Source organism: Branchiostoma floridae, chromosome 13, assembly GCF_000003815.2.
Source record: "Branchiostoma floridae strain S238N-H82 chromosome 13, Bfl_VNyyK, whole genome shotgun sequence".
Lineage (NCBI taxonomy): Eukaryota > Metazoa > Chordata > Leptocardii > Amphioxiformes > Branchiostomatidae > Branchiostoma > Branchiostoma floridae.
Genome location: NC_049991.1, coordinates 10,920,740 through 10,946,324, shown reverse-complemented (window position 1 = coordinate 10,946,324; position 25,585 = coordinate 10,920,740). Strand labels below are relative to the sequence as shown.

The 25,585-nt window shown below is 39.8% G+C and overlaps 2 protein-coding genes across 6 annotated transcripts; one reads left to right on the top strand and one right to left on the bottom strand.

Annotated features, from left to right (window-relative positions):
• The first annotated feature begins 327 nt into the window (after positions 1–327).
• On the top strand, positions 328–10,306 carry LOC118428973 (ribosome biogenesis regulatory protein homolog). The gene is made up of 12 exons (XM_035839299.1): positions 328–553; positions 1,486–1,597; positions 1,953–1,991; positions 2,198–2,299; positions 2,502–2,580; positions 2,690–2,797; positions 3,089–3,135; positions 3,252–3,317; positions 3,699–3,740; positions 8,784–8,882; positions 9,028–9,062; positions 9,510–10,306. Exons 1-12 carry the CDS (start codon positions 402–404, stop codon positions 9,685–9,687), a joined length of 1,059 nt encoding a protein of 352 aa, XP_035695192.1. The 5' UTR covers positions 328–401; the 3' UTR covers positions 9,688–10,306.
• On the bottom strand, positions 9,784–25,406 carry LOC118428950 (sorting nexin-14-like). 5 transcript variants are annotated; one of them, XM_035839261.1, is made up of 37 exons: positions 25,175–25,406; positions 24,482–24,511; positions 23,788–23,856; positions 23,574–23,628; positions 23,174–23,253; positions 22,678–22,756; positions 22,507–22,550; positions 22,147–22,234; positions 21,915–21,999; positions 21,505–21,661; positions 21,258–21,333; positions 21,092–21,136; positions 20,865–20,948; positions 20,213–20,327; positions 19,638–19,793; positions 19,359–19,416; positions 18,217–18,283; positions 18,037–18,095; positions 17,372–17,503; positions 16,837–16,928; positions 16,221–16,270; positions 15,511–15,626; positions 15,217–15,284; positions 14,974–15,007; positions 14,641–14,800; positions 13,498–13,600; positions 13,147–13,187; positions 12,913–12,983; positions 12,622–12,670; positions 12,227–12,344; positions 11,918–12,011; positions 11,547–11,617; positions 11,001–11,031; positions 10,797–10,861; positions 10,576–10,667; positions 10,402–10,455; positions 9,784–10,183 (listed from the first exon to the last, which is right to left on the bottom strand). In XM_035839261.1, exons 1-37 carry the CDS (start codon positions 25,267–25,269, stop codon positions 10,151–10,153), a joined length of 2,916 nt encoding a protein of 971 aa, XP_035695154.1. In that variant the 5' UTR covers positions 25,270–25,406; the 3' UTR covers positions 9,784–10,150. The 5 variants fall into 5 exon arrangements, with proteins under 5 accessions (XP_035695154.1, XP_035695155.1, XP_035695157.1 ...); XM_035839262.1 differs by having other exon boundaries at positions 16,843–16,928; positions 25,175–25,404; XM_035839264.1 differs by lacking the exon at positions 24,482–24,511 and having other exon boundaries at positions 25,175–25,403.
• Positions 25,407–25,585: the final 179 nt, after the last annotated feature.

The window sequence follows — 25,585 nt, the reverse complement described above, 5'->3', positions numbered from 1 at the left end:
AAAATCGTTCCGACAGCTATTTCTGTGCTGAGTTCAGATTCAATGGCAGTTCGCTGTGACATTATTTTGTTGTGTGCCAGCATTAACTGAAGACCACTATATACCATGATATGATTAGGCAGTGTGAAGAATCAAGAGAACAAGGTCGATTAGATATATATAAAACATCTGATGCAAATGCCGAACAATATCTCCCGCTTCAACAATTCTTGTTTATTTCTCATATTTTCTCGTTAGGACTGTATAGCAGGGATCATAACAGCTATTTCTTTTTCAACCTCCTTGCTATGATTAATATTATTTGAAAAAAAGGCTGGGTTTTGATATCTGCGACGATTGTGCAATGGGACACTCTACCGCTAGGTGGCGCTTTTGCCCTATCATCGGTTATCATCATCATCATGGCGACGGTGGAAGACGTGTTGGAAAGTGTGAATCGAAGCCAGGCCTCTAAATACAAAACCATAGAGGTACAAAAAGATGTTGAACCACAATTGGACTTGGGAAACCTCCTTACAGTTGACCAAAATCCGTTGGAACTGAAGAAGTTTAGGTAAGACTGCGAGATGGTTACAATTATGTTTGAAGGGGGAGGGGGGCAAGCGTGGTCATGCGGCTGGCACATGTTAAGTCATTCAGCTATCCTCCAAAATGATCACATTTGACGTACACTTGGCTCTTCTCCAGACAAAATGCCCCGGCTTTATTGCGAACAAGGCCCCGTACTTGCCTGCTTAAACGTACGTGGTAAGGAGAATGATAGTAGTTTGAAAGAGATAACTAGCTAGTGAAACCAAGAAGCTTTTATCAACCTTACCTGGCCAAGTAGCAAATTGCATCCTACCTGTATGAGGAAGTAATTTTGAAGGCACGTGAGGTTCTACAAAATGTACAAGTAGAGGTCAGTGACCATCACTATAGCATATTATGGTCCGGACCCTTGTGGTATCATAGATTTACCAGCAGGCCTGGGTTCGGTTATTTCCCCGTGGACAGGAGAGCCAGATATCGAACTCGCAGATATGAGGAGGAATCTTAAAAACAAAATGGGGAGTAGTGTAACAGTGGGGTTCAAGCATCACCAACTGACCATGGTCCAGACCCTTGTAGTGATGTGGTCAGCAGCGCTGGGTTGTGAACTGCCGGGCTCGGGTTTGATTCCTGGGGAGATGTTCGATACTTGTCAATAGCGGTTCCGAGCATCCAATAATTTTATGGCTGAGCATCTCCGAAATCTATTCATTATGGCGACCCGGGTATTTGAACAGTAAGAAATTTTTGTAAAAGGTCAAATTCTGGAGTACTTCAGTGTTTCTGAAGATTGCTTATAACCTTGATCAATCATTTGATATCATCTGAAAGTATGTGTTGGGATTGGGAAGAAATGTAGCTGTGTTACTCAATCATTCAGTCAGTGCAAATCAACAATAATTGTGCCACTGTATACTATATTGCATTTATGATAACTACACCTGTATGTATCAGAGCTGACAAGGAGGCATACCTGAAGTCCCAGGCCAGAGACAACACCCAGCTGTTGTTTAATGCCATCTGGAAGCTGCCCACAGAGAGGGTGGAGGAGGCCATCTGTGTCAAGGTACTCAAAGACTGTGTCATACTGTTAATGACTGTATCAATGACTGTGTGAATCTGTGACACTATCAATGACTGTTAAATACAGTTAGCTCTAAAGATGACTGATGTTTGGTGACTCTGGTTATTGTATATGATCGTTGCAAAACTCAGTAATCACTAATGAGTGAATGTATTCACCTTACATTTGTCTGTGTAAATGCTTCCATATTCCTAAATAATCCAGTACCACTGTCAGTGTCTCTCATTGTAAGGAGCTAAATGTATTTCTACAATTATTTAGAGGTTTTGTATTGTGTATTGTTTCAATTTGTTTATTATTTTATATCTAATTACTCATGTATTTGACAATTTTTCAGCTCCCTGAAACAACCACTGTTCTTCCAAGAGAAAAACCTGTAAGTCTTACTGAAACCATTATGGATTAGATGTTGTTACGTTGACAGACTGTATTTTAATATTACACAGGTACGTTTATTTATAAAATCAAGAGAGATATGTGTATCAGAAAAGAATCATGTGAGAAGTGTCTGTATTTAATATTTTGTTTGCTACATCAGATGTCATCAGTAAGTTCTCAAATAGACACATTTTTCTTTCCCAGATTCCTAAGGTCAAACCTCCAACTCGATGGGAGCAGTACGCCCAGCTGAAGGGCATACAGAAGAGAAAGAAGGGCAGGATGGTCTGGGACGAGGAAATCAAGGTGAGAACAGTCATTGTGTGGAGGGTTTGCACATGTGTGAGATAGACTCTGTGCTTTAAGTTAGTGCTTGGATACTTGGATACTTTATATCACCATTCTGTCATTACATGTGTTGTAAAGACCAACATGCCTTTATAGTAGTTCTGATCATATTTATCAGTTCTGATAATTTTTTTAACTGTTGTGTGTCTCCCTGTACTAGGAATGGCGACCCAGGTGGGGTTACAAGAGAGCCAATGATGAGACAAAAGACTGGGTTATTGAAGTTCCTGGTAATGCAGGTAAGAAGCTTTCTATTATGTACACATTATTCCACAGTGTAACTAAGTGGGTTGTGTCTGTATTTGATTTCATTCAACATGGAGTTGAAGTTTCACTTTATCTTCGCAGACCCAAACGAGGACCAGTTTGAGAAGAGAATGAAGGCTAAGAAAGAGCGAGTAGCCAAGAACGAGCTGCAGAGACTGCGCAACATCGCCAGGGCAACCAGGTCTAAAGGTCTGACTATTTCTTCATAGGATGTTTATACTTCTTATTTACTGTGATTTTATACTGTGTGTTGATCCGGCTGGGGAAAATTTTCATTGTTAAGCCTGTCGTTACAATATGTAAGGCTACAAAAATTTGTTATTGAGTCGAAGGGGTTTGGACAAATGGGTGAAATTTTTGTTCGCCCCATCATGTAGATTTCCGTCCCAGGACAAGTGAAGGAATGGATCCTGGGGACAGATCTTGTGTTGCCTGCCAATGTATCGGTGTTCTGAAGTATACCTTTATTTCTCTTTCCAGTGCCAGGAGTTGGACTCACACCCACCGAAAAACCTTCCAAGGAAGAAGTAGGTGTAAAACTTGTTTCACTTGTCCTGTTGAAGTTTACACTGTACTTTTCTGTATTATACTTTTAACACCAGGCTTTCTTTTAGTATATAATTAATGACTTGTTTACCCACAGGTAGGACTAGCCCTCCATCTAGCCAAGAAGTCCACAGCATCACTTGGGAAGTTCACTGAGAAACTGGTGGGTAGACTTACAGCTTTGGAAACTATCAAACTGCCAGATCATTCTCAGATAATATATCTATTGAAGTAGTTCATCTCAATAGACCTAACATAAATCAAAGGTGCTTGCATCAATCTTGCCAACCAAGTGTGCCCAGTGCAAGTGAAGTGTCATGTGATATGAAAATCCAGACAGGGACATCCTGAACCAACATAGTCGTTTTTCATTCTTCACTCTTCAATTTTTTGTCCAAGTACACTGTATAACCATTTCTCTCAACCAATCTGCAGTATGATAGTGGCCCACTATCATAATCAATCAACTTGATGATGACTAAAACATTGTTTGTAGAAATTACTTGTGTCCAAGGTTTGCTGAAATTAGCATTTCTGTTTACAGCCAAAGGAAAAAGAAGCAAAACATGTGGGAAAGAAGAGAAAGGTAAGACATACATCAGTACATGAGTCTTGCCATTTAATCACATTTTCTTACATATCAGGAAAATAAATGGGTTAAAAGATAGACACATTAAAATACATGTACTTTGAAGTAATTCTTGCATATTGATATTATGTACAGAGCTCCATATGCAAAGCTTCTAACCATGTTTCATCTCCAGTGTTTACAGTTGGGCTTTTAGTTTTAGTAGCATACTATAAAAAATGATAAGAAAATTCCAGAAAAATATTGTAGTTCTAAATAGTATGAAAACACATGTTTAGCCATTGAAGACACACAGCTATGTAAATCATAGATACAAATACAGGAATATATTCCTTGATTGTTACAAGTGCTTTACCACTGGAACGTTAAGTAATTTGATTCACTTCTACAGCAATATTCCTCCATAGCCACATCAAGGAGATTTTATCAACCTTACTTACGTCAAGGACGTGATATTTTTTTAGTCATCTATTGAATGGTACATGTACTCTCTGAAAAACAGTGAATACTACATTCACTTTGTTCATCTACTCTGCTGAAAGGACAGCTGTCAGTGCAATTTTCAGAAGCCAAAGATCAAGAGATTCTAAATTTTACTACAATTTTTGTAAGAAGACCAAGTCTTGCTTCATAACACATTCAGTAGTGCTTAGGCCATGTAGTCATATTCAACTTCTAGACTGGATCAAATTTTCACATTCCACCCTTTTTACAGGTTTTGTGTGGGCTTGACTGGACCCTAGGCATAAGTTTTCTCAAGGAGTTTGTATGGAGAAACTCTCCTTGGTTTGCTGAGACTGTTGTGTTATGGGAGAGCTTGAAATGAGGTTACTGGTAAAATCCTCATTTCAATTGATCTGAATGGGAAGGAGGCATTGTAGTCATATTGAGACTTCCATGTTGCCCTCCATGTTTTCCACCACATGGTCTCTCCACACGACTCTCCCATGTTATGGTATTGCTGTATACCATTCAGATGCAACAATCTCAACCTATCAGACCACCAGCCTCCTGGGCAAAGATCTAACTCGATGCTGCTATTCTTTGGGGGGATTTTGTCTTTTGTTTTGAATTCCTTGCCACTGTACTCTCCCATAACATCGCCTGCGTTACCACTGTACTCACCAAGCCACAGAGTGTAGTTGGCAGATTCACTGTCGAGGGCAAAGTAGTCATAGACGGCATGTCTGGTGATTCTGTTTGAGTCCACCATCTGGATTTGGAGCATATAGCACTTGGTCTTCGTCATGTAATGGGTATATTCGTTTCCAAGCCAGTAGTTGGTCCACGCAATGCCAAATCCCTTCTTATAGGCTTCCCAGTTACGGCAGAATTCTTGGTCACTTTTTCTGTGGCTGTGGATGATGGTCCAACCCTTCTTATTGTCAATGCTGCAGGAAAGGACTGGTGAAAACTGGTTTTCGGGAACGCTGTAGACTCCACTTCCTTCGATCAACCCCTTCTTGTACAGATCATCACAGTCCACTATTTCATGATCTGTAAACAATATGAAGAAATTTCTCTGCGAGCTGCCAATACATTTCTGTATTGGTAGCAAACCACATGTGAACTTTCCTGAAACTTCAGCATAAATCTGGGAATCTAAAAAGATACTCACCTCACCTCACCGGTCCCATCTGTAAGTTCCGTGACATATAGTAATTTTCCCTAACCCTTCTGTGTTTATGCTAGTGATAAACTGAGCCAGAAAGAATAGTAAGCAAACCACTCTTTCTTCTCAATCCCAAATTTGGTGAAGCAAAGTTTAGGAAGTTTATGTGAAGTTTTTAAGTTACACAGAGCTAAGATGTAGTAAGTTACATGAATTCAGGCTTTTCATAATACGCCATGTTGGATGACAGCCTACTAGTACGTCTGTAAGCACACAATGTTGCCATTGCTTAATCCAGTTTGCCTACATGGTGGGCGGGGGATTCAAATTATTATTGTCATGACAACAAGAACAGCCTGTATAAATTTGACTTCAGTTCAAACACTGATGTAGAGCCTTACCATGCAGTGGAGATGTGGTAACTGGGCAGGTCTTGATTGGTCTGGGTGTTGAGTTGTTGCTGGCTTGCAGTGCATCTTGGGGTGGTGGAATGCAAGATTTCTTTGTTTGTTGTGGAGGTTTGGTGATCTGCTTAAGTCTGTAGTTGTAGATGGGCAGATGTGGTCTGATTGGTCTCGCTTTTTGGATCTTTGACGACACGTGATGCCTCTGGTCTCCATGGTAACGGTGTGGGGTGTTAGTGGGATGTGGGAGGGCTGGTGGAGGGGTGGCTGGTGGCATGGCAGGAGACATGGTAGGGACAGCTGTCTCAACTGTCTTCATGTCTTCTATCATCTTGTTCTCTGACTCTGAACCCTCCAATCTGGTTAAGATGTACTGCAGAAGTGTATTCGTGGTGCCCATCTCTTTGGACTGATGGGAGAAAGTTGATAATAGACTGTTGTCTTGGTGGAATTTGTGTAATGTTACAATTCCTTCATAATCACATTTTGTCATGGTTGTTGTGTTCTTTTCTGGAAATATTTAATGGGATGATAATCAATATTTTGATACTGGTACAAGAGCCTTATTTTTTCATAACAAGGAAATAATCTAGGACTATTTATAAGATTTGATGAATGACTGAAAGGATTTAATGAGGATAAGCACCTAACCCCAGCACAAAGACCTAGACCCACCTCACATTTTGTTTGACTGTCAACTTTTCAGATTGTTTTTTTTTCTGTCTTGAGCAGATGAACAGACTTGCGGAGAAAGGGAAATTCATTTTTCCAACTTCCCATGTAATTATGATACATGCATGAGTTTACTTTCTGTTTCAATCCTTGTCATAGAGCCATATGTTGTAAATGACTACTAGGTAATATACATTTATCCATCTGGATACATCTACTTTGTTGTCAGCTGTGACTCACCCTATAGCCCGACATGTGCTGTAGGTGGGAGACCATGTATGGATACACCATAGCTATCACCAGGGCACAGATAACCAGGCTCAGGACCATCCCCACACATAGCTTACTAGTCCCGCTCATGTGGCCTAGACATGCACAAACACAACATACATGGTATAGCCTTGACTGATCGGTATTAATGGTAGGCATCATAGACCACTTCAAAACTAGTAGGAGTACTAGTAGATTCAATGGCTACCATACAAATGTTGGTAGCAAAAAAATACCAGTAGCTTATCAGTACTGCTGAGTTGATTTAAACATTCAAACATTTTCGTGCAATCACGTCTAAACTGTCAGGTGATTGGGAACAACAGGCGATAAACCAGTCTAGTATGTGTGAGTGTGGGCATACCTAACTATCAGCTGGGCATAGCCATCTACTGTGGCAAACTATACATAACCAAGTAAGATACAAATGTCATAAAGCTGTTGCTAACCACTCTTTGAAACAAATGTATCAATGGTGTGCTGTTAACTTAATCTATATACTCAGGAAGCAGCCAAATGGCAATGTCAGTGTTCAACAAGAAAATATTGACATTTTCTTCTCGGTACATAGAACAAAAATGAAAATTTTGACATTCAGGTACCTTTGTATACTTTCATGGCAATTGTGGATTAGTAGACTGACCAGGAGGAATGTTTCATGAAGGCCATGGATTATTCTCATGAAATCCTGCTCAAAATTTGTCATACCTTTTGGCAAGTTCTACAATCATGATACTAGTCTTCTGTCAGACAGAAAAATACCAGACAGTGTCTGATATTTCACTGAAAGAAGTCACCTTTTGTTGTGCCTGTTTTGCTCAATAAACACCTCCCTACTGGCTGGTCACTGGAATTGGGTGTAGTTTGGGTACCTTGTTGTGCAGTACCTTGTTGAGCGGTACCCTGTTGTGCGGTACCCTGTTGTGCGGTACCCTGTTGTGTGGTACCTTGTTGTGCGGTACCTTGTTGTGCAGTACCTTGTTGTGCGGTACCTTGTTGTGCGATACCTTGTGTGGTACCCTGTTGCACAGTTTGAAGCATCACTTCTGAGCTGTTCTCATACACATGGGCAGCTGCAGGGGTGGGTGGACGGGGAGCAGCAACTGTCTCTGCTTCATCATAGTGACTGTCTGCCTGGGTGTCCCTGCCCCTGGTTGATCCTTGTCCCCTGGTTGGAGCCAACTCCATTGGGCCGTTGTCATATTCCTGACCATCTGTAGAACTGCATTTATGTAGACCTGTGACTGTGACAGTTTCTGCCACCTTGTAAATTGTTCCTGACACCCCAGGAGTTTGTCTGCCTTTAACAATCGTTTGTATGCGGCTGTCTGTTTGGGACAAACAGACAGGCTGCGGTTTGTCATAGATATGATTCAACATGGTGTCGATAAAAGTTGCTGCAGTGAGAGCTGCTTATGTGGATTGGCTTTAAATGCATGTACTGACCATGTATATTCAGCTATTTTTTAAAACCTTATATTGTCTGAATTCAAAACAAATGAAACGGTACAATCAAGAGATTTCTTTTTGATGGGTGAACAAAGTAGAAGCAATCTGAGGAGTTTACTGTAGATTTCTAGATTGGTCTGGGTTGCTGTAGCGCAGACCTATAGTAGGACATACACATGTATGGGCAATTTTCTTCAGAATATTCCTGTAGGAAGGAGAAGAGTTCAGTTCAGTTCATCCTCAGTTAAGAGGTGACACCAGTGTCTCCACATGTTCCTGTTCAGCATGACCGATAGGGCAAGAGCTTGCTGTTTAAGAAGAGATTACAGAAAATAAAGGAAAATGTGACTTAATCATGCAAAATACATGTACAAAATGTACTAAAATTCTGTTTATATACAATGCCTGTTTTTTAAGTTACTGACCAACAGTGCTTTTTTTATCGTCTGTACTAACAAAACTAGGAAGGACTCTGACAGCAATTAAGAGATTAAAAATCTACTCCTACTTTTATTGTTCTGTCTGTCAGTCAGTCAATTTTTTTTCAGTCTGAGACTCATTGATAAGTGGTCTGTCTTGAGCATGTTGAATTTTCTGTCTGAAGCCACATTTATTCTGTCTGTTTCCCCCCAGTTCGAGCCAGCCATTGGTGATTTCAAGAAGGAGAAGGAACAACAGCTGAACATCATCGATGTTATGGAGAATAAGAAACCCAAACTGGACATTACAAAGGTAAAAGAAACTCAGAAAAAATTCTTCGCAATGTGGTTGAGGTATTGTATGTAAGCTTGTGTGACAATGATCATAAAGGTCTTTGTACAGAACAATGTAGATACTGCATTGGTGACTTCAATTGACAGATTTTTTTTCCTTCCAGGCTGTCAACAGGGTGATTAGCCAACAAGAACAAGAGTAAGTTTTCCTTTTTGTCCTTTACTCTGGGGATTAGTATGTACCTGAACATTATGAAAACATTTTGTACAAAAAAAACTTGGAATAATAACTTTGTCATGATGACTACTAGTAACTTTGTAAGACTAAGAAAGTCTACATTGGTGTAGCCAATGAATTGCACTGTGTTTGCCCTCAGCACTTTGCATTAAGTTTGCTGTCATATCCCTGCCACTTTATCCATGTTTGGTAGCTTTCAGTCTTCAGTGTGCAAAAACCTGTCTTCCTAAGAAAAGAAGGACTTTTGCTTTAATGTTGTAACTAAATCTAGCTTAGCTTGTTGACCTTCCCTTGGTTGTGCTATCTCCGTATACTTGAACTGAATGAAGGCTGAAACTAGGCTTAAACACATCAGCACAGGTGTGTTTTGTTACCATGAAATTGATCATTTGTCTGTTGTATCCTCAGGCCTTCAGATGAGAGGAGAAAACGAGGTGTAAAAGTGAAGAACAGGCGAGGGCCTCCCCGAAAAAAAGGATCCGGAGGTTTTGGGAAAAAGGGGAAAGCTGGAAAAGGGAAGGGGGCTAAAGGAATGGGAGGGAAGGGGAAAGGAAAGATGGGGAAAGGGAAGGGAAAAAGCAGATAGTCTTATTTGATAATAAGTCTCCTAATGTTTCAGTTTATCAGTAGGATTACAGATTTTAATTTCCTTTGAAATAAGACCCAATTGAATCACAAAGGCTTCATAAAGATTTGCCTTTATTTACTGCCATAAAGACTTTCACAGAATATGAGATGTCTGTCAACAATACATGACTAGAAAGGTCTGGTTTGTACCCATTATTGCTTCACAATGTAACTGACATTGACAGAGAAGTACAATGTATTCGCTCTGATTATAAATAGATATTCATTCTATCATTGGCACAAATGTCACACCACATATACATAACATCTACTCAATGATAAGATATAGTTAAGACATGATTTGTACCCTGGAATAATCTAGTATTGACATAACAGTTGTTTTTGCAACAAGACTCTGTCTCCTGTCATTGTCCTCTCCAAAGCTACATTATTTGTTCCCATGCAGTACAAGTATAGAACTTTTAGTTGCCAGTTTGTTGTATGTCAGATGATTCCTGGAGGAAAAGAGAATATAATACTAGTATACAGAAAACACAAAATATTGATAATTTTTGTATTTCATCCTATGGTTACTAACCTACCAATAATTCTTGAATAAAAAACATAACACATGTTAACATGGAGTTTATCCTATATGTACTGTTCAAATTGTGGTAGGAACAAGTTTATGGACTAAAGATTAAGATATTCAGGCTGTGTCAGAAGAGCTTACCTGGATTTCTGGAAAGAATTCCAGTATTGCAAGGTCAAGCATCACATACCCCAGCTGTAACAGAACAGGAACAAGTCAGTCATAGGAAAAAAATCCCCCACAGGAAAACAGTTCCCAAGTAGAAAAACCAAATAGCCAAATTTGTAGTTTTTTGAGAGGTAGACTCTGCAGTACCTGCTTGTTCAGCCTGGGCTTCTGCAGTACATCAAATATAGTCTTGGTCCCAATATGCTGCTTCTCAGCTCCGATCACCATCACAAACAATTCTGTAGAGGGTTGGAACAGTTACTTTCAGCCAACCTTAACTTACAGACTATAGTTTAAATTCAGCCAATTGAAACACAGATAGAATATCACTGTTCATTGCTGGAAAACCACCTCTAAAGAAAACTCACTTGGCAAGAACGCTTTCATCTCTTTCAGTGTCTCCTCAGCCCGGACTCGTTTGTCCTCGTCAGTTCTGTGTGAGTAAAGGAAAAAAGACTGATATAATCCTCAATGTATACATAAAGGACATGCAAAATTGTCCACACAATCCATATGCTACTGAAATAAGTAGGCCAATTCACAACTTAGTGCAGAGTAGGGAAGTGCCTAACCTGGGAGGATCATTGTCGAAGAACAGCACATCTGAAAAATGATGGAGGTAATGTTTACAGAAAATGCTGTAACAAACTATGGTTTATCTCTTCTGAGATTTAATAAAGTAGGATATATACCAGGTTTGCAAGTGTAGCTGCCTAACACACAGATATTTGCCAAACTTAAACAGTTACCTTAAATCAGCCTACAAGTACGATATACACATAGCATCTGCCCATCCTTTCAACTTCAAGCAATAGGAGGGCAACACAAGCTTAGCTGGAGAGTAATGACCTTGTTCTTATAGTAAGCTCTGTTTACATCTCTTATGTCATGATCAAGACCCTTACAAATGAGATACTTTGTAGCAGTATCTAATCTCCAGGCAGATTTACCAGTCATGTGGCATAAGATAGTATCAAAGCTGGCCAAGGAGCATAGCCAGCCAAAGTCCCAGTGGCCTACTGACTCCCCTTGACTGGCTATACTCCTTTGCCAGCTTTGGTACTGTCTTATGTCACTGCTAAATCTGCCTGTAGGACCCTGCAGACAGACCGACTCACCCCGGAGTAAGTGGATGAGTCCCACCACCTGGTGCTCCTGCTTCACCTGCTCTATCTTGCCTGCAAGATAGCTGCATGGAAAAAGACCATGGAAAGTGCTGATAAGATGACAAGTACATGCATATGTAAGGGGTGGCAAAGGGACACTACTTCTGTCTGGCTAACAGCTTTCCAATATCAAACACCACTGCAACCACACACACTGATCTCTCAGCAAGGGTTACTATTGCTACCAACTGACATTTCATTAATAACAGTATGTATTACACTGTTTAAACAGGACTTGCATTTCAGTCCCTTCAATACCTTTTTTTATACAGATGATTGACTACAAGTGAAAAAAGGAAGCATGGTTCCCAGTAGGTTCCCACCTGTCCAAGTAACCTTCCAGTGCATGTTTACCAACAATTCTGGCTGCCATGGCAACATGGTGGAACCAAGTCGGGACCTTGTACACAGTACGTGCTGTGGAAGATAGGAAAGGAGTATGTTAATGGTGATCCTGTATGCTACTGTTTTCTTCAACAATGATTTTTCCAATGTGAAAATCAAAACATTTGAACACTTTCAGGTTGCTACTACATTGTACTAGTATATGAACAGACAGAAGGATATGGAGCTTAACATTGAAAATGTGAGTTACTCTACACTATTGTTACTGATGTACAAGTAAAACTGACCTATGTACAGGAGGAAGTCTGCGGCCCCGTGCAGTGCCCTGATCTGCAGCCCGTCTGGCTCTGTTTTGTGGATGCTGACCAAACCAGCAGCATTGTTCCCATAGATCGGGTAGGCAATCTGCATAACACGACATTCATGTTATCTTTTTATGTTATTTTTTTATCAAGACTTATTTCTTTATGAGACTTTGGGAAATGCAATTTGCATCAAAGATATTTCTATAATCATGAATGTAAAAACATAAATAAAAACATAATGACACATCATGTACACTCAATTTACATGCGAATGTTAACTGCAACAATTTGATATAAAAGGCTTAACTTGATGGAGGGTTTTACAAGTTGTTAATGTTTTTTTTTAATGTTAATCAAATAGAAAATGACTAGAGCACCTTCCTTTCCATCTTATCTTTGGGACTTTCTTCAATTTCCTCTGGCTTGCTGCAAGTGAGAAAATATGATATGTTTAGAAAATGTACTTCATTTGAACTAACTGATCGAACAATTTCCATGTATGTAGGGCATATGGTTACCAATGTTCTCAGTAGCACAAAATATACTGTGTTATATACTTAGTACATACACAAGTAAGTTCCTGGTACCGGTAGTACAACATGGTATGTAGTTTTACATTTGCAGCACTGAATTCTTACAACAGTAGTACAAGTACATGTTGACTATACCTTTGCCGTGGCTTGGTTGTCTCTGTAGAAGCCAGGAAAGCCTGTAGGAAAGGCTCCAGGTGCTGTCCTTTCTGTGAGAGAAAGTTAAGCTTGTCAAAAAACAGTGTGTAAGATACAGGAATAAGATACTTGTGAAAGAGTTTAAGAGCATTTAAACACATTTGTTTCCCCATGGAACAAACAAGCATGACCTAGTTTTGAAAAGCCAGTTTTCACAGGTGAAAGTTCACTTACCTCCTTGACTAGTTTGTTTGGAACTGACTTCAACATCTTACCTGTACAAAAAAAATACACAAAATGCTGGTTAGTACAATTTACAAAGCAGCAGCATTCTGTTACAAGAATTTGTTTTTTAATGCAAAACTCTATACTGGGGAATATGCAAATGTGAACAGATACATGTAAATTCATCTGGAAAGCTGTATTTGGCTAAAATAAAGCTTTGCTTATAGCTATAACACTTCCAAAGTCTGGACATTTATTGCAACAATGTACATGTAGTTCATGATACCAGGAAGGTACTGTGAACTAGTATAATATTGGAGTATGATGTTGTTTCAAACATGAATGATGAAGAGTTTGTACCAATGTTGACATCTGTCAGCAGCCTGGTCTCAAACTCCGGCCCCGGTGACAGGAAACTGTGCACCAGCTCACTGCCTCTCAGTGCTGGCTTGGTCAGCAACACCTGCACAGCACATAGGTAAGGCTTCATCATACACACAATACACCTGCACAACACATATGCAAGGCTTCATCATACACACAATACACCTGCACAGCACACAGGCAAGGCTTCGTCATACACACAATACACCTGCACAGCACACATGTAAGGCTTCATCATACAAACAATACACCTGCACAGTACACAGGCAAGGCTTCATAATACACACAATACACCTGCACAGCACACAGACAAGGCTTCATCATACACACAATACACCTGCACAGCACACAGGCAAGGCTTCATCATACACACAATACACCTGCACAGCACACAGGCAAGGCTTCATCATACCAAGGAGGTTATATAACCTCCTTGATCATACACACAATACACCTCACATCTCCATCATCTGTATATCAATGGTCAACTTGTTACTTGTATAGGATTTGTAGATTTCTCCTTTATTGACTTCTCTTTATCCCTTCAATCCTCTATGGCTGACCTCCATTGACACAGCGACATACAATGACCTTGCCATTTCTGATAAGGCAAGGAGGTTATATAGGGATAAGGTAACTGTACTGTGAACAACATATTACATAAGCATCATCTTACATACAGTTTTTCCAGTAACTCTTGACTATTCATTTCTGCTGATTGTCTGGGTATTATCATACAATCATGCAGTTCTTTGCTTTCTTTTTCTTGTCTGGATATCGCTGACATGTGAATATTCAAACATTACACCCACACAAATCATGTATTATGTACAGCTCAGATCAAAACAATTTCAACCTACAGTTACTGTAAACATGGATGTTTCATGTTTCATATTCCGTACATTACATATGTCATCTAGAGTAAAATTTATTGTATTTGAGTTCAACTTACTCTAGGTGTATGTATGTGTCTACTATACATGTATCAAGTCTTGAAAAGAGACAAAATCTTAAAATCGTTGAAGGGGTTCATCAGTCACGTATGCATACAGTTACAACAATTTCCTTCAATCAATGACTGTTTTGTGAAACTTAAAAGCGATAATCTAATCTATTTACCTGCAACCACTTTTCGAAGATGGCTATTTTGGAGTCGATGAACTCCTGGCTGGGTTTGGTGAGCTGGATCCTCTTGGTGGGGAGACAGCAGTCTTCCAGCAGGGTCTCCCCATGAAACTCTGTCAGCTTGTTCTCCAGGACATAGAACTCATTGTACCTTCTGTAAAGTGGAAAGTGGGAGAAAAGTCTCTAAAAACTCTTTGTAGCTCTCGTACAATGGGGGCAAAGCAGAGCAAAAAGACCACCAACTGGTTGTGCAAGGAAGTGCAGTTTCATCTCAACTTTCAAGAGATATGTAAGACAAGTAAATACATGAAGGAACACAATCCCTACCTTGTAGTCTCCCATCCAGATGGGCCTGAGGTTTCTGTAATAGAAAAATATCAATTACATCATTCTATGATAATAACCTTGGTGCAATGTATCGCAATAGTGTAGCTAAACTTACAACAGAGAAAAGACATTGCATGCAAGCAAGGAATACAGTAACGCAATATTTTTCACTATGGACGGCTTTACCTGTAGTGATTATTGTATTGCAAGATATTGTTCACATACTATAAAACAGTAACTTACCTCCTTCTCTGATGTCTATTCTTTGTACTGAGATGATGTAGACATAGTACTGCTTGCCATTTTCATATCTGAAACCCAAAACAACATCCTGAGTTACATGGTGATGTAGCAAGCAACTTACCAACATTTTTACCATTTCAAAAATTCAGTTGATAACACCCACTGTCTTAAAGGAAATGTTAGATTTCTAAATTGATTGTAGTTTGACTTACATATTACGTGTTTACAGTTTCCTATACAGTCAAGTAGGCTCATCAAACAATGAGCATGAAAGAAACATAGAGGACTGTTGACCTGGATTCTGCCCTAGGGATGGCCACCCTCCAGGCACTCAGGTCCTTCGGGATGAACTCAGCCTCAATCTCATCCTCTAGTTCCTCCTCCTCATACGGCTCCATGGGGCTGATGTCCTGTGGAACAGGTGATGGAAGAAATGGTGATCCTGGCTGATATTACTAACTTATTCTACATGTATAACACTATGTTAGTAGAACTTGCCGCCACCAAGTATAGAAGGGGAATTCTCAAACAATTCTTACAAGTTAGATGTGCAAAATCTAGGTGTAACAGGTTGTAGATGTTCAGTGTAATATACTGTAAATGTAGAAATGTTCGCGGTTTTCGCGTTGCCAATTCACCGCGAACATAAATCCACCGAGAACATTTTTCCATGGCAGTAAGAGACTACAGTGGATGGTGCTACCACGAACTTAAAACCATCGCGAACAGTCCTTTTCCCGCTTCCGAGAAATTAAATGCATTTACAGTAACTAGTTGCTACCATGGTGCATACCTACAGAGATGGTGTGGTACACTGAAGGGTGGTTATACTGGCTATGTGTAAATAAAGGTACTACTTGATTGCCTTAGAACATCATTACTACAAACCTACAAAAGTAAATTATGTATCTCAGTGAAACGTATCCTGACCAGTTATTGTATTCAGTGTTATGCAGAAATAATTGTAATAGCAAAGGACAAGGATAGGTTTGTTTGATGCTTACTGGTGTTTGGTCCTCCTGGTCATCATATAATGCCAGGAGTCGGTCATCAACTGAAAGAGTTTGGGAATTTGGAAAGTCAGTATGAAACATGTTCTTGTCTATTACTGCATCCATATTGTTGAGATATGGTAACATTAACATTATGGCCATGTGATCTGAAAGGTCTTCAGAGGAATGGATAAAAAGCACTACTAACATTTCTGAGGGTCTCAAGGTCTCTTTAGCTATCTTCAGTAACTTTGACAAAAATATACTTTATCTAGTTCCATTATCTTACAATTTACTATTGTATCATTGACATACAGATATGCTACATACGTGTATATGAAGCACACTTCTCATGCATTTTCCTTCCAACAGACAATACTCTTAACCACAAAATGCAATATGGCATGTTATTAGATTGTTTAGTGTTATGTCATTGATTATTCACAATGATATGTTATTGAGTATGAGGACACAACATTCTGCAATGCAAGGGTGACCTTGACATGATATGGCCTTGAACAATGACAGCTTGGTGACCTGACAGCTGGCATGGGAACAATACGAACCATGGAGACATGACAGCTATGTGTGACAGACAGGTTCCACTTAACCAGTAAACCTTACAGACCATCACCTGTGTTGGACCTCAGCATCTCCTTCAGCTTGTTTCCAAATTTGGACACGGCGGCAAACGGCTCCATGCTCTTCCTACCAGCAGACCTGTAGGAGGGGAGGGGGGAGGAAATAAACTTTGAGCTCTTAGCTGATATACTGTGCATTCATTCAACTTCACAGTGGTTTTATTTTGCAATAGGAGGGAAAAGAGGTTTTTGCACAGTTTTAGATTTACCACTTAACAGTTTTGTAGTACAGCAGTGATGCAGAACATGTTACAAATTCAAAGTGGGGAAGTCACCATAAAAAAACACCAATTGAAAATAAAACCACCAGAAAAGTTTCAAGATTTTCAGTAACATTTATTGACATGAAAAACCACATAGTAATGAAGTCTGACTCTGATGCATTAGATACCAACAGAAAGAGCTACTACTGGTAATATTATCCAAACATTCACTTGTTAAAGTACAACACACACTGCCAATCACAAGACAATTAACAACTGCACCACAAAAACATCCATAACACTGCCATGGGTTACTCACTTGCACGAATTGACCATGTTAGTCATGGCAGAGATAGGAATATTTTCAACGGAGGCCGAGCCAGTCGGCAAATTCAGCCCCACACTCACTGTCTCAGACTTCCCATCATACAGTACACTCTCTAGGTTAGGGCTATGTCCAGAGCAGCAGAAAGGAAGTGAGGCAAAAGTGGTTAGGAACAAAAGGAGGATGCATGTTGTGTTGGATTAAAATTTTTTGCTGACATCTTGTGCTTGTGAACAAGAATGCTTATAGGTTAATGTATGGGAAGCTCAACCTACGTGAAATGCCTGTATGCTTGCATGGTATATACACATGCACATGTAAGGTGATAGGTTGGCAGTATGCAAAAGCAGCAAAAGTGCCTTAAATTGTATCACAAATCATGACGATTTCTTAAATAGTGTATTCTGTAAATTTGAAGTTATTTTCTGAATTAACATTTCTTCCTATAATTTGAATATGCAATATGGAGCTGCACAATAAGCTCAATAGAAGAACAAAAAGTATGATGTTCCACACACACAAGTATGATGTTCCACACACATACATACTACACACAAACCTGGAATGACATAACACTGCTGTGTAATGATGTTAGAATGCAGAAAGTGCTGGTGGAGCATAATAAAAAATGTACTACAAAAGAAGAACTGGACAAGTACCTTGAAGCTGATTTGGGAATGTTGGTTGGCAAACGGCCCCCACACAACATAGTGTAGTACTGCAGCATGTGGAAACAAATAACATTACGATTACTAACAATGATGTCAAGAAGGAACAGCTTAGCCAAAAGTTATAGAAAACAATTGAGAAATCTGTGCACTATGCAGCTTATCACTCACATCGTCGCTCTGGTAGAAGAGAGGCAGGAAGGTGTTTTCCAACAGCCCATAGGCATGCTCATAAGCACTGGAAAACAAGATGAGGTACATCAAGTACGAAGCATTTTCCCTGACAATTAGAATACAATCGGCATTCAAGCAAGCTATTGAGTTTCATAATCTGTGGTGGCGGCACCGGGGGGGGCAGGGCGACTGCCCCCCCCCCCCGGAAAATATGTTGGGGGGGCATCGCCCCCCCCCCCTAAAAAGCAAGCTGAAACGTTGTGTATTTTTTAATAATTTCATTTCGTGTATAATTTCATTAAATCAAGCCAGTCTAACGGCAAAATTTACCCCCGAAAATGCAAGAAATGTCGTTTCAGAGAGTCCCGATTTCAAAATTTCGCCAGACCTCCCTTGTGACGGCCCGCGTCTTCGGCGCAGGACAATATGTTGCCGGAGCGTCGCTCTCAAAAATATTTTAAACTGAATTTAACTATCGTACTTAGCTTAGTTTATATGCAGAATGTGGCCCCCAAATGTAGGAAATAACGTTTCAGACGGTCAAGATTTCAAAATTTTCTCCGGACCTCCCTAGCGATTACTTGCGCCTCGGGCGCTCACAACGACATGGTGAAAATTTGTGTGGGTCATCGCCCTCAAACAATTTCTTTGTTTGATAAAAATGGCGTTAGATTTAGCATAGTCTGCCAACAAAATTTGTCCCAAAAAATACAGAAAATGGCGTTTCAGAGGGTGCAGATTTCGAAATTTCCCCAGACCAACCTTGCGACAGCTCGCACCTTCGGTACTCGAAATCATAGAAATATTTTGGAGGCATCGCCCTCGCTATTAAAAACCATGTGTCTTTCTTACAGAATTGCCATCAAACTTAGCTTAGCCTGGCAGCAAAACTTGCCCGTCAAAACGCAGGAAATGGCGTTTTAGAGGGTCAAGATTTCAAACTTTCCAGGGGGAGCATGCCCCCGGACCCCCCTAGGATTGTCGCGCCTCTGGCGCGAAGGGGAGCGCCTTCGGCGCTACATGTGCTGCAAAATTCTGTCAGTAAAGTTCGCCCCCCCATACGAAATTTCGTGCTGCCGCCTCTGATAATCATGGAGAATGAGAAGCCATGGTTCTGTCATGCATTGTTGTGTTCTTACCTGAAAAGTGGAGTACTTGTTCTGAGCCTAGTCACTCCTTCTGGTGGTCCCTCCACAACTACAGATTTAAGAACAGATGTGGCATCAGTTTCAAAAGGCAATTGACATGATGACACAATATCTTTTAGATAGCCTCTTACATGTTCTAACTACTATCATCTTCCACTACAAGAATCTGTTCTTATCTGGAAGAAGAATTCATGTATCTTGCTGCTCATGTATTCATTTACATTTTACTAAGTAGATATTGGAACATTTGGATGATTAATAGATACTGACTTGACTTAATCTCTGCTGTGACGTCAGCAGGAAACTGGATCTTGTCCGCAGCATCAGCCTTGAAGTACATCTCATAGATCATCTTGGCCTCCTGGTGCAGGTCCATCTTCTGTTGGTCGGTCATGTCTGGGTTCAGACTCCTCCTGTTGAAGTCCTCTGGAAGGGAAGAAGGATTTTATATGTAATACGTATGGTGTTGCAAAAATTGTGACTTCTACTACTAACAGGACTCTGAAGGAGGCTGGCTGACAAACCTGTCAAGCTTAATGTTGATTAGCTCTTAAATATTTCATAAAGAAACAAAAAAAAAAACATTCTGGAAAGACACTGCAGGTCTTGGTCTTTTTTCTCTTTTCTGTGTCGTCGGTTATGAAGGAAATGTTGGCTTCTAGAAATCTAGAGCTGACATACAGGGCGGTCCGAACCTCTAACAAATACAACCACGACAAATACACCGTAGAGAAAGATACAATTCAGTGTCTATCTGCAACTTTCTTGTTTGTTTCTTCTTTTGTAAACCATTTGATTGCTTGAAGTGTGAGAGTTAGAGGTACTATGGATGATGGCATACTGACCAACAGACAGACAGAACTGCAGCACGTGCACAGATGCCTCATCCTTCAGGAACTGCATGAAGCGGAACAGCGTGGTCTGGTTGTTCATGATGTCTGGTAGGTCCAACCGTAGAGCCTGGGAACAGCAGGGTGAACAGGCAACATACTTACTACTGTATACCCTGACTAAATCACTCTCCTAGTGACTGTTTCTGGTACTATAGTATCTCAGGGTGGGGGTCAATTAATCTCTGCCAGCAAGAGATTGTGATAACATATAGACTGGAGTATTCTAATACTATATCTTATCATGCTTCTAGCAGACCTTCCAGTGGTTCGGCCCCTTATTGTGAAGGGGGACCAATCCGCCCCTTACATTAACACAGGCTAGCATTTTTTATGTGTCTATCTATTGACATTCCATCATTTGTTAAGAGTTAATGTCCACACTTTAACAACCACACTCCATGTGGTCCATACCAATGGTCAATGCAATCGTACTAAGGGGTTAAGTTTTCTAAAACATCAACTTTTAATGAATGGACTTGCATTTACAGTTTGAACAGGACACATTTGTAACACTTCTTAAAAATTTCAAACCAACTGCATCATGCAATTGTTACAGATTTTTCTTTACATTTGTATCAACGTGCAAAGAAAGAGAGGAACATACTGATTCAATGGGAGCCTGTCTGGGCTGGCTGAAGTGAGCGAGCAGGTCGACATCATGGGAGGGAGGTTCTGTAGCCACTGCCATCTGTTAAACATGAAACATGAGCTCAATTAAGTAGTAGTATTTTAATTAAGGGGCAACGTTAACATTCTTAAATGATTTCATATTTGGTAAATAACGATTTATCACAAAAGTGGAATATATAAGAAAAGTAGAATATTACTTACCGGAGTTTCATCAAGGAATACCAGCATTAAGTTGTTCACAAAGTCCTGCACAGGAAAGACAAGAGTTTTCATTTCATCTACCTCTCAATTCAATTATACATCTTCAATGCCAAACTGTATTTCACATACATTGTACCAATGAAAAAGGCCTACACAACACACTTACAGGATCAGCTATTTTGTCAATGGCTGGCATCAAGACTGAGGCTGACAGGAGCTCCCTCAGCAAAGCACACAGGCTCCTGTGAGAAAAATCAAAGGAATTTTCAAAATGCTTAATGCCTTCTTAGTGTATAAAATATACCCTAGGTCCAAATGCTACAGCACTACAGTATTCAACAATGAAACAATGGAAAAAAATTCAACAATGAAATACTGTGAACATATTTGTGATGAAAGAGTGAAAAACCTACTTGCACTTGAGTGACCTTGCAGGGAGAATGTAGGGGAAGATTTCCCCTGACAGGTAGCGGAGGTACTGCAGTTCTGTGCGTCTGTTCTGCATGACACAGTGGAGTTCTGAGCCGTACAGCTCTAACGTGGCCTTCTCTAGATCAGCCCCTGGCGGGGCTAACACAGGTCAACAATGGAACAAAGGTAAACAATATGGTTCATAGAAACTTAATCATCTTACCCTAAAAACTTGGTACTGGTTTATTGATCAGTCAACAAATACAATGTCTAACCTTCATCAGTACATACAATGACTCTTAAGACAAAGTGCTTTCCTTATCTTGTTCCTACTACTTGCTCATCATTGATGACATGTTTGTATACTGTTTACAGCAGAAAGTGTCAAAGACTGTTAAAGGAAGCCACTCACCTGATTCCATGGCCCGGACATACTTGTCCAGGTGACTCATGGCAGCTTTTATCAGCTTGTTGACAATAAAGGTAGGGAGGTCCGTCTAAAAGGGATACAACATACAATACCCATTCATACAGTAATACATGTACAGGTAAATTTGTCTATTTTTAAACACTCCTATAACTATGGTATATGAATGGAAAATACCAACTACACAAAGATGACATTTTAGTGAGATCTTCCTCACCTTCTTTATCCTCCTGATCAGACATGAGAGGATGAATCTCAGGCTGACCCTCATCTCATCCACAAATGCCTCGTCTGTGCTCAAGTCTCTGAAAACGGATTGACATAATGATAGTGTGCTATGATATCTAAGATGTATTGGTAATCAACAAGCAGGAAATTCCTTTCTTACTTTAGTCAATAGGCATTTTAAAGGAGCATGTTATGCAGGACTTATAGGAGCTGGGGTACATCTTGGAGGAGTCAGAGTGCAGGTACAGAGCAGAAGAGAAGAGAGTGACAGGCTGTGGTAGCCTGTATCAGTGTCTACTGAACCTTGTGGCAAAGAACAAGAGGAAGAAAGGAGCATGATTGTGCTTACCTGTACCAGGTGTAAACAAAGTCTCTTAAAACCAGCTCCAGAAACTGAAAGAAGACAAAACACAGCATTTCTTAATTTTCCTGTATCTAGAAAACAAGCAATGCTTAAAAATGTGATGTTTTTACATACAGCAGCTGTGCAAGAAAGATGCATGTGGGAAATATTGCTGACCTCAGACAATGCCATATCCACTTTTTCTGTCACCTTCAAACTGGTCCATGGCTGGAGGTCAAGTATGGACAGACCAGGTCTGGGTAGAAAGGAAACAAAGAGATTCTCAGGCTGCAAGGACCTGCAATGTAGCCTGGTATCCAGCCGTGTTATAGCTCCCAAGTCTCTTCTGTCCTCTCCGCAGATGTTTGCTAAGAGGACAGAAGAGACTTGGGAGCTATAATACAGCTGGATACCAGACTAGCAAGGACTTTGTTTCTGGCAAAATACCCCACAATTGTGTTAACTTAAGCTTTAAAATACATATATACATGATGTCACTTCAGATGCTGACAAGCTTACCAGACTCAATCCATCGTGTAGCCTACTCTGCTAGTATGATATGTTTCATTTCATTTGTTTCGTTTTATCTGGGTTACATCACTCAGGCTTCAGCCTGCTTTTCATGACTCCCTGGACACATATAAGGAATAGAAGAAGGAGGCGCCAGACTTACCTGTGCCTGGCACATCTGGGGTCCCCGCATACAGGACAGCTTTTTCTCAGGGCCTCTCTTTCCAGGTCATCCAACTCTGGCTGCAAGGAATGGAACAGATATCAATGTTTGATACACATGTTTGGCCCAAATAAATGAATGAAGACCTTTAAATTATTGTACACACATACCCACTGAGTTGAGTACAGGTTGCAACAAAACAACAATTGACAGATAATAAAGTAAATGAAAGATATGTACATGTTGGAAAGATAACAGTCAGCCAAGACACCAAGAGTATTGTGAAAAAAGGATAACAAAATACGTGATTCTACAATACATATGTATGTGAGTTTATCACTTCAAAATACTACTAATAAAAATTTTATACAAAAATGTAATGGTTAAGTGGAAGACATACCTCTTTCTTGCGGTTGTACATGATGAGAAAATTGGGCATCATGTTTTTGGTTCTTCTGTAAAAGATGATGCACATATTATAAAATTGCTATTTCTGTCACATTGAAAGGTTGTGGAATTGAAACCGAAAAAGACCAGTGGACTTCGTGTCACAGAACTTGTTAAAATAAGACAGAATAAGCAGACATTTTTTCAATATTATAATATACACTTACCCTAAAAACATGTAGCAAAGTACCATTCCACCCACAAATGACCAGAAGATCATGAAGATATGTGCGTAGCTGTGGAAAAGAAATTTTGAATCATTCTAACATAAATGAACTAATCATATATATTTTTGCCTTATCAATAATACTGATGATCAGCCACTCTCCTAACAAAAGGTAATTACTTCCCAATAGCATGCCACCTTAGAAAAATTGTAAGCAACAACAAACCTTAAATCTGGGAGGAGTAAGATAGAAAGTCTTAGTCTTACCAAGGACGTCTCATATAATGTCCTTGGTCTTACCCACCTGTACCTTCATGTATAAAGCACCTACAGACATTCCTAGACATGTGTCATTCTCCAATGCATTTTTTTATGAAGCAGCCAAATAGATTGCCATACATCAAAAGACAGTTGTTTCCAGCATTTGAATATTCTTTAAAATGAGCTTTGAAAGCTAGGTACTCATACAAATTGTCAAATGTTAACTACATACTAATCTTTATTTTGGCACAATTTTTTTTCACACACATTTAGCCCTTTCTGACACTCCGTGGCCGTGCACAAACCAAAATCAATGCAAAGTTTTTTCAACATGCCTGAAAAAAATGCATGACTCCAACCAAGGCAAAATCATGCATTGACAGGGAAGATCCAATGCTCATCAAGGAGCTTTCACCAATACAAAACAAAGATACCTAGAGGACATCCACTCCAGCACTGCACCACTTCAGATGGGCACCAAGGATAGAAAAACATAAAATGTCTGGCATTAACTATTCCATCTTACATGTCTTTCACTTTTTCTACAGCAAGTAACGTTAGCATTCATTCACTGAATATCCTTAGATCTCTTCAAATGATCAATACAGTTTCACAGAGGTTGTTGATTTTTGATAGATTCAACGTTATAAGCCAGCAGGGTACTAAAAATTGTTCAACAATTGTCAAAGTGTGCCTATATTCTATAGGAAATAAACAACATTTCCTTACTTCTGTACCTTTATCACCTATGCTTTTATTGACGTACATATCAATTCCTAGTAATTTCACCTTGAAAACATCTCCTAGGTGACACCTGATAAAAACATAACGATACATCTAATGATCTATTATTCTAATATTTCACACATACACCCCAAAAATAAAAATATTTGAATATCCGTAAAAGTGGTATCCAAAGCTCACTTTTGAAATGTCCGTAGCCCATGACAACCCCAGTATATGCCAGATGAGAAGATGTCCATATGTGGGATGTGGGCGTGGAAGCATAAAAAATCCTACCGGTAAACAACACCAATTTTCGTCGATCTCTAAGGGTTTGTGCAACTCAGAACCATGGACCTAGAAGTTGTCAGAAACTCATAAACTCAAAAACTAACTGCGGTTACCTGTACATGATGACTGTGGCCAGGAGGAGCACGGCCCCGGCCGCAGAAAATCTGGAGTGGCGTCGGAACAGATCCATCAGAACACCGATCGCCATCTTGGCCCAGCTGAGGAGGGGTAAACCGTTATTTCTCACTTCCGACGTGCGGGGATGTCGTTAGAATAAATTAACCGCAGACTTAGATCGCCTTGACCGGTAACACTAAAGAAAATATATCAAGAAACAGGTTGCTTAAGATGTATAACTTCAAGAAGTATTTTTGCACTTATTACAACAGCAACAATGTTAAGCTACTGATTTGTCCCTAAATTTTCCCAGGTACGAATTGCGATACGCAACGCAACGCTAAAAAAGTAAAGAAAGTAAATTTCAAGCTATTGTGCAAAATTTGAACACCCAAAACGAAATTTCA